The 9690-nt window shown below is 42.4% G+C and overlaps 1 protein-coding gene across 1 annotated transcript; it reads right to left on the reverse strand.

Moving 5' to 3' along the window:
* Positions 1 to 389: 389 nt before the first annotated feature.
* LOC107997965 (carcinine transporter-like) lies at positions 390 to 3778 on the reverse strand. Its single transcript, XM_062085292.1, has 5 exons — positions 2742 to 3778; positions 2220 to 2662; positions 1965 to 2153; positions 1355 to 1895; positions 390 to 1259 (listed from the first exon to the last, which is right to left on the reverse strand). Exons 1-5 carry the CDS (start codon positions 3075 to 3077, stop codon positions 1038 to 1040), a joined length of 1731 nt encoding a protein of 576 aa, XP_061941276.1. The 5' UTR covers positions 3078 to 3778; the 3' UTR covers positions 390 to 1037.
* Positions 3779 to 9690: the final 5912 nt, after the last annotated feature.

The raw sequence follows: 9690 nt of genomic DNA on the forward strand, positions 1-9690 counted from the left end.
GTATTTAATAAAAGAAAAAAAATTTTTTTTCAAAATATTTATACTCATCTCTCAACATTACGCTCCAACTATTTGAACTCGAACGCATTTGTCATTTTATAAAATGTGTGCAGGAAAGAAGGTAAATTCAATTTTTATAATTTTCTATCTACAAAGGAGCACGAACACAAAAGAAGAAACTTGATTTATTTCTATTGAAAATCATTTGAGAGGGAAAGATAATAAAGAAGGACTCATTTTTAGAGAATTCTTTTTTTTCTTTTTGAAACTGATCGTGACAAATTCCAGAGTAAATTGTGATCGTTTTCTCACTTTTTCAACGTTTCTTTTCTTAGTCAACCACCCACGGTGACACACGGGACGCGGGTGAAACAAGAAGAAAAGCCACGCCAGCGGCGGATTTATGCGTTTTCAAAGAAAAGTGAAAGGAGATACGAGGTATGTGGCCGTCCACATGTCGAGGACCCCTGTCGTCGCTAATTTCGGCAATTAACTAAACGTCTGTCCACCTAGGAGTTTCCTGCTCGTTTAATTGTTATTAATTACACGATGCTTTCGACGTGAGAAATTTTGGAAGAAACGCAGCAGCGAAAAAATGTTTTTTTGAAAGTGATTGTGATATATTTATGCAAATTTAAATATTCGTAGATACAACTGTATCGTTGAATATGATTTTTTCTTGCCAGAGGAACAATAAAAAATATTGACAACTGAAACATGAATTGTTGAATGAGGTTAAAAAAAAAAGAGAGAAATTTCTTTTTCATAATTGCTCTTATCGTACAAACTTTGTTTATTCGTATACACAATGTATCCATATCACATACGCTACACTATTATCATCATATTTTTAAATAATTTTAAGCGATAAATAAAGTATATAATTTAATCTTAATTAAGTTTAAATTTAAAACGGCAACTCGAATGAATCAATCTGTACTAATACTGTATAATAATAAATACAAATAAAATTCGTTATTTTGAACAATAATTGGCACACGAAAAACGTGTTTCTCCCAATGTTAAAATTATCTTCTTTACTGATTCTGCTGAGTGAGCCTTACTTCGCTCACTTTCTCTTGTATTCTGGTGTGTCGTCTCTCCATGCCCCTGTAACCGGAAACCATACTGCTTCGCAGCAGATCTGGTCGTCTGGTCGGACGTTTCGCGTGCAAATGGTGTCCTATCGGCTCCAAAGGTTTCTTCCTCGTCAATGGCGACTCCCAAAAAATTTGATCGATCCCGAACAACTCTCCGTCCTTAAATAAACCACACATACATAATTAATCATTTACGAGGAAAGAAAATAATTTCCATAAGAAGGAATTTTAGGTTAGGTTATATATCTCTTTACCACCAACGATTGGGGCAACTGTTCCATCAGGGTTTCAGGCAGGAAAAGGCACATAGTCCCGCCGAGGTAGCACGATATGGCGAGTATGATCATGGGCATGTTGTACGTTATCTTGGAGGAGAAGGCGATGTAGGGGCTGAATATCGAGGTGACGTATCCCATCACGTGTATAAACGCCACTCCCTCGCCCCGGACAACTGTTGGCAGGAGCTCTGCCGCGTATTGAAGCGCGATGTTGGAGGCCACGTTGATGAAGAGGCGGCTGCAGATGGCGAACGAGGCGAAAGCTAGGCCCACCGTGGGCACAAGGGCGGCGAACGTGCTGAACAGGGCCGAGACGGTGACGGCGGTGAACAACGTCCACCTTCGGCCGAATGTGTCCAGGGTGGAAACGACCAACATCTCAGCCGGGAATTCGGTGATGGAGGCGATCGTGAACGTGCTGAACACGTCCAGGCCGAGAGCGTCCAGGCACCTTATGTGTCCGTCGTAGCACATCTGGATTATGCCCCACACTGTCGTCAGTAGGATGGTGATTCTTCTGATAAAACGAAGAGGGAGGAAAGTACGAGGTGGTATATAGTTTTCGCCCCATATAGCCTGCCCTTACCTCAAACGCCTCGTCCTGAACAGATCGAGCAACGTGTACATCTCGTCCTCGGCCATCATGGCTATATCCTTCTCGCACTCCTCCTGGAATTCCTCGAACACGTCCTCGGGTATCTTGTTTCGATTTATTTTCTCGATCAACGAAATAATTTTTAGCGCCCTTCGCATTTTCTTCATTCCGATCAGCCACCTGCAAAATTTTTCCACCATTTTAAACTCGAATCCTTAAACGTCGATATGATGTATACGTATATACCTGACGCTCTCGGGGATGAACAACGGGGCTATCAGGACGGAGACGAGGGGCACGGTCGTCACCAGAGCGAACGTTCTCCAATCCGCTATGAAGTAGGCCATCCAGGGCATGCATATTGCCCCGAATGTGTAAAACAGGCCGAACGAGACGTGGGCGACGAACGTGCGCCAGCCAGGGCCCACGTATTCCAGGACCAATATGTAAGCGAACACGAAGGTGCTGTCGAAGGACACGCCGACGATGAACCTGCACAGGCAGAATTGCCAGAACGTGTGGATGTATATGGTGGAGAGGCCGCCGATAAATCCCAACAAATTGGACACGACAACGGCTGGGATCCTTCCGTATTTGTCGCCCAGCCACCCGAATATCAAACCTCCGAGGATGGAGCCGCTGAAAAATATACTCTGCGCGAGTGTCACTTTGTACGCGTCGTCGCAAACCTGGAGAATTACGTCGATATTATTATTATTCCCTAAAAAATTATCATGTATATTATGCGAGGTTGTGAGGGGATGTTACCCATCCAAACTCGGCAGCGACAGAAATGTAAGGCACGTCGAATGGGCTCGTTTTGAAGTGCCATTCGTGGCATTTCTTCATAGGCCAGTTTGGATCGGGCTCTTTTGCCTCCATCGCTATTTTCACGGGCACGTCGTATATCCAGCATCGAGAGTAAGCCAAATCGTGCCCCTCGTAAGCGACCAAGTACGAGCTAGGCACCATGTAGTCCCTTATCTCCTCGGAGGTGAAGCCCTCGACTATCGGCATCTCGCACCAAAACTCGACCGGCACGACGATGAGGAACAATTGTGTGAAATAGACGAAGGTGAGGAAGAAGCAGAACAACATGAGCATGATGAAAAGGAATCTTTGGTACAAGCCGAATTCGCCTAGTTGAAATATATTTGTAAAGTCAAGATCAAGAGGAATAAAGAAAGTGGTGGGGAAGATTGACTTATAGAAACTATAAGTCAATATACAATTTCTTTACAATTAGAAATTGGTTAACGTTATCTTTACGATATCACTATTTTTTTTTATTTTAATCTATCCACAATTCCTAAATTATTTGCTAATTAATTAATTATTAAATTTCTCGATATTTTCTAAAGTTGATAAAAACTTGTGAGAAAATTAAAAGAGATCGAGTTATTTTCCTGTACTTGCCCAGATACAACAATATATCGTCAAAGGTCACGGGTTCCTCCTCGGGTTCATAGAACCATTGCTCCAACGCTGATTTACGTGGAACCGCGAAAGACATCCTTCCTTTACGATCAAATTCGATCGGCTAACCTATTGATATCCGCGATTTATGATATTACGCGTGAAAATGAGAACGATCGATGCATCTTTAATCGATCTTGGCAAAAGAAAATGGACGATCTTCGCGTCGTTGATCCGATTCGAGTTGAAATGGAGCGAATAAAAGAGGGATCGATATTTTAATACTTATTTTCGAAATTTTTTTTTCAATTTGAAATTCAACGAAATATGTATATGAAACGGTATGCATCAAGATATTCTATCTTTGAAGTTAACTCGACAATCTTAAAATTTTCTTTCCAAATTTTTTAAAAAATAAACAGAGAGATATAACACCAAAAGATAAAATTCGTTCTCCAATTTTCCTTTCCTGTAAATGCATAAATTAATTAGAAATATTTCATCCATTAATTATTTCATCCTCTTCCACCCAAACCTTTGGAGATAAGGAGATCTTCCACCCCAACAGTTTGACTCTTGGAGGGGTTGATGCTCGTAGAAAGGAGCCAATCAGAGCTGCCGTTTAGTTAATGCGTGTAACACGGCCCCTGGGACGATTCTGCGCCTGTTTCACGATCCTCGTTACGGCAACAGGGATGATAGCCACTTTACACCAACGTCTGATCCTGAGCATTGTCTCTGAACACGAGTATTTCCGAATTTTATTTATCCGAAAAACCTTTCTTCTGTATTTTGCAAAAATTAACACTTTCCAAAATTTTTCAACAAGCGAAGAGTTAATTTTCCCCTCTTTAATTTCTATTTTACATTACTCGATTAAAAACTTTTTCAAAAATATCACAAAGAAGAAGGCTCTTCAAGCTTTTTTCATTTTTCAAATTGTTTATCACCATCATTTGTTTATTCAATGAAATTCGACAAGAATGTCTCTTTGCTGGAAGAGTGTCGCAACCCCTATTTCCAATTTGCAGGGACGAGTAATCCGACGATTTACATAACTCCATGGTAACGGTATCACGATCCCTCTCGAGGAATCGAGACTCCGCCTTTCCTGCGGGGGTGGATTCCTCCGGAGAATACAAATAGTAGTAATTTAAGGCTCTCCTCGCCCCGAGAACTGCTCTTTTCTCCGCGAAATTGGCGAAACCTAATTTGCGACTAATTCCTTGATAATTTGCTCCTGACTCAGAAGAGGAGAGGGTTGATTTAATTCTGTATATCGGGAAAATTTTTGTCAAGGAAATTTTATTTAAATTGTGGAAGATTACGGAAAGAAGATAAGATAAATTCCTTCGTCGTTCGAGGGTTGAATATAAGCAAGTCTTTCTGCGTTGTTTCGCTTTTAAATTTAAAAGAAGATCTTTCTCCTTTTTATTACTATGACGAGTTCACACGTTTTGATATTAAATTTCAAATTACCAAGGTAAAAATTTTCATGTATTTTAATAAATAATACTTTTCTCGAAATTCGCTTTTCTTCGATCGTTAACACATCTCTGAATCCTGGTCGTAAAATCGACACCGTTTTAACCAGAATTAAGCGTCTTCCCGGTGACGTAATTCGAGTTAAGTTTCCTCGTTTTTGGGATCGATCCGACGACGAATCAGGGCGCAGTTAGCTAATGCGGTCTTGTGTTGGCACAGCCCCCGAGGGGGTGGCTAGCCAGGGAGTGAAACGCGATCCTGGATCAGATTTTCTCTTCTTCTTTAAGAAAATTTCACCCTTGCTGATTTTTTTTATACAACAACTTTGCTCTCTCTTCTTTTTATCCATCTGATTTTTTCCCATTATAAACCGATATAAACACGATTATGAGATCCATAACAACGAACAAATATGAAACATTGGACGAAGAGAGGAAAAAAGACTCGTTCTCGAATTACTCGTAAATAAATTTTCATACGCGAGAATAGATTGAAAGAGGGGGAAAAAATTATCGTCTTCAGCCCCTTCCTCTCCCCAGAATAGCCAAGAATTTTTCCTCCAACAACGATGCACGAGCCTCGTCCAGGCTCGAAAATTCCACGTCTCTCTAATTTCCAGCCGGGGGTGGCTTTTGCCGCAATTAATTTCCCGGGAATCCAATTAATTCCTCGCCTCAGGCCAATGAACTAACGTTGTTTGCCGAAGAAAACGTTGTCTCGTTGGATCGTCGCGCTGGAACCGCCGTGGCAAGAAGAGGGAGGGAGGAAAGGGGGGGGGAGGGAGAGAATAGAGTGTCGCCTCTGGAAGATCGTCGAGCGAGAGGGAGGAGGGCGCAGATAAAATTACATTATCGCCTAAAGCGTCCTCGACGAAGGAGAAAGGGAGAAAGAGGGTGGAGAAAACCGGGGTGAAAATCACGTCCCGTAATTCCCGGGCATTAAGGTAAACGTTCAAGTCGCAGGGCGCAGGTTCGGTCGCCATGGCGACTGAAACCCTCTTCCTACCCACCCTGGCTCCCTTTCAATCGATAACTTATGAAACCAGCATCCTCCGCACCCTCCGCATCTGCTCCGGATGCTGCGACTCCGTTTCCAGCGATGGCGACCATTTTTTCTTCTTCCTTCCCCTTTTTTCTTATTTTTCGAAGCGAAAGACGAAGAAGAGCAAGAAGATACATTTTTTCTCGCGAATTTTCCAAGCTTTCTTGGAAAAGATTTTTAGAAAACGATGATGAGACGAAAGAACGCTTCAGTTAACGCTTTGATATTTAAGCATTTAGGATTTTTAAGGAAGATCAAGTATCTATTCGATGGGCTTTCTTCTCGATAATTTTCATTGTACCTATTTACAATACGTCAAATCCGTGTCTACTTTAATTTAAATTTTTGACAGTTCGCGTTGAATGTCCAGATTCGTTCGTTTTTCCATGAAATTTATTTCCAATCTTTGGAACGACAGAGGCGAATGATTCGCGAAACTTGTTTATTCCTCGTGACGGATGATCGGCGGCGTCAACGATCTAACCGCCTGCCCACCATTTGTCGGCCGGATAATGCGTGCGATCGATTAATTAAATCCGGCCAACCGGCGACCGTATCGCGCCTCGAATCATCCCCTAAACGCCGGGCCAATCAGAGCGAGGGCTCGCCAGGGGTTTAGGCTTCACCCCCGAGAAAAAGCAGAGGCCATTAACGCCCGACCAGACGATCGTCTTTAAATCGCCCGATACTCCCCCTTCCTTCGTTCGACACGTGTTCCAGTAATCGTTCTACATCGGGAATCGGTGCGATCGACTCCTTCCCCTCCCTCTCTCCATCTTTGTGGGGGAAATAAAATCTTTGGACGAAGATAAAATTATATCGTTCTTATCTTTCTCATTATTCCTAACCTTTTAATTCGTTATATCATTGTATCATTTGAGAATCTAAAAATTATTGGAAACGTAATAATATTTTTTCAGAGCGATCGGTTAAACTGTAAGGGTCGAAAATTTCGAGAAAATCTCCCGTCTGTGTGGCGCAATTACGCGTCACGATTCGAGAGATTGAGGCGTCAGTTTAATAGCGTGGAAGTGGTCTCGCGAAATAAGACGCGAGGGAGGGGGAGGGGTTATACGGAGTTCGGGGAATTTTAACAAGACGTCGCCCCGGGCGAGGAGTACCCTAACGAGAAAGGGCGCTTCTCTCCCTCGAAAATAATGAAGTCTTCAAGTCTTCGCGTTCCCGCCAAGCCTCCCCCAGCGACGTTGCAACTCTTATGCAACGCAGAGGTCGAATCGGCGGATGAATATTCCTCGGAGAAGGATTGCGAATTTTTGGAAGAATTATTAAGGAGGAGTATCCTTTGCCTCGATTTTAATCTCAATCGTTTCCAGAAGAAACATTTTCAACCTCGAAAAAAATTGATTCTTCCAAATTTCCGATTAAAAAAATAAATAAACTTATTCTCCAAATCGAAGAATCGACCAAGATTAAAAAAACTCAACTCGACCATTTATCTTATTACTCGCCAACCTAACCTCGAAATGACACGGTTAAACGAGCAACTTGGAGTAACGAAATCACAATAAGAGAAAAAAGTAAGAGGGGGACTTTAATTCGACTTAATACCGGGTTAATCCGGTTGACCTTTGGCGAACGAGTCGTGATTTAAGGCGACGATTGGCGTCGGCTAATTGGCGGCCTTGTCTCCCACACTGCGAAACACTGATAAATACACCCGTAATTCCCATCGAGAAGAATGGTTACGAGCCGTGGCGCAAGGTGAAAGGAACCGGTGGAAGCGGGGCGGAGAAAGACGAAAAAAGGGGCAAGGCCGGGCAAAAAGGCCCGTTTTCATTAAGCTCGTCTAAACAGCCATCAATTTCGGCCCGATGAGACACGTGTACCCTATTCGACACGCATTTTCGCGCCATTTGTATGGATATTTGCCCGAAAGAGCCTTAATTAAATCAGCCGAGAATTCCTGGTATTTATTAGGATTTCATGTAAATCAGCTCAGAGAGCTAGCTCTCCTCGTTCGAAAGCGATGACCGACGCGTGACTCTTCTTTCTGCTTTTTTTTTTCTCTTCTTTTTAACGAAGGAACAAGAAAGAAAAAAAGATTCTTGAAGAGTTTCTGGGAAGTTAATTGATTCGTTGAGTTCTCTTGTCATTCTTTTTTTTCTTTTTTTTTTTTTACGTTGGACGATTTTTGTGATGGAGGAGGACGATCAGAAGTGTTTTAAAATTTTAAATTCGATATTTCCAACATTCCGTTCCGAATATCCTTTATCCCAGCGATATCGGCTATTTTATATATTTTTCTCCACTTTACGAGATATCGCGAAACGTATCTGAATGCATCTGAATACAGCTACATTATCACATATTTTAATATAAAAGGGAATGATCTAAAAACGTTATAAATATCCTCGATGAATTTTTATCTCTTGATCCCTCCAAGCGTTTCCTCACTTACCGGACACGGATACTCGTTACATTAACTTTTAAAAAATAAATAATTTTCCAAACGAAGAGAAAATACAACGACAACTCGCACGCCGTTGCATTCAAAATTGCAAAAAAAAAAAAGAGTAAAAAATTAAACGAGCAAAAAAAAATACAATGATAATAATAATAAAAAAGAACGATTCGTTCGAAATCGTTCGGCCAATTTATCACCTACACACATACATGTACATGTATCTTTTATTTTTTTTTTATTATTATTTTTTTTTTCGTCCACTCGGTGTACCGAGACGAGTTGAAAAATGAGGCAGCGAAAATGGAAAAACGACAAAAATGTGACACGGTCGATGGAGCGCGCTAGATGGAAGGGGAGGGGAAAAGGGTTGGCAAAACGTCGAGCCGTCGTCGTAGAATGAATTTTAATTCGGCACGCGCGAAATAACAAACAAAAGAGAGAGAGAGAGAGAGAGAGAGAGAGAGAGGAGGGTGGAAGGCTGTGGCCCTGTCGAAACTTAAACCAAACAGGCCCGATTGGAAACACGATCGAATCGATTTCCTGGGGAACGAGATCGAAATCGTCGGCTCGATTTCCGCCCCGATTCGATCATTATAACCTGGACCCCGGCTTATTTTTCCTTTCCGTTCCAACGGAATTTTTTTCGGCCCAGCTTTGTTTTTAATCCCTCCTGTCCCGCTCTCTCTTTGCTCGAGAATCGAACTCGATTGGATTTTTTTTTCGAAGGACGGGGGAGGTAGAGGGGGTGGCTGGCTCCCGGAGGAGGGCGATTGTTTGCGCTATCGATTCGGTTCAGGACGATTGGTAAGTTAATTAAGAAACGTTGGAGGAAGGATGCCGAACAATTTTTTTCTCTCCTGATCGCAATTTTTCTTTCCTTCTTATCCCCAAGATTCGTCAAATTATTTTAGATTTCCGGCTTGACTTAACTTCCTCTTCTTAAACGCCGCTTCTCAAGAGACTTCCCCTTACTTGTGACATACGCGTTGAATTTTCTTTCTCTCAAATGGAACAACAGACGATTCAAAAGCCAATCTGATAATCATCCCAACGAGAGACGATCTCGAGTCTCGAGGAAAGGGGGAGGAGAGGGGTTGGCACGATTCGACGGGGGCCAGAAAGCTCGGGCAACGGAGAGGAGGGGGAGGGAGCGCGATGGCAAACATTATAATAAATCAGCGGCGGTCTGACGTGAATGTAAAATTGCCGGAACCGATCTGGTCGTGTATAACACGGCGGGGTGAAGGGGCGGAGGGAGGAGACACGACTAGGAAGGGCTGTAAACTGGAGGGGGTGCGAGCGGTTGAAAGCGAGATGGCCCATTGTGAGAGTTATTTGTCATGCTGCCTA

Source organism: Apis cerana, linkage group LG15 (genome assembly GCF_029169275.1).
Source record: "Apis cerana isolate GH-2021 linkage group LG15, AcerK_1.0, whole genome shotgun sequence".
Classification (NCBI taxonomy): domain Eukaryota; kingdom Metazoa; phylum Arthropoda; class Insecta; order Hymenoptera; family Apidae; genus Apis; species Apis cerana.

Bases quoted from the DNA above. Each gene is read 5' to 3' on its own strand.
- LOC107997965 (XM_062085292.1), bottom strand. From the start codon at position 3,077: ATGCTCATGTTGTTCTGCTTCTTCCTCACCTTCGTCTATTTCACACAA. The intron at 2,663-2,741 runs GTAACATCCCCT...GTAATTCTCCAG, and splicing joins TCGCTGCCGAGTTTGGATGG to GTTTGCGACGACGCGTACAA. The intron at 1,896-1,964 runs GTAAGGGCAGGC...TCGTTTTATCAG, and splicing joins TTCAGGACGAGGCGTTTGAG to AAGAATCACCATCCTACTGA.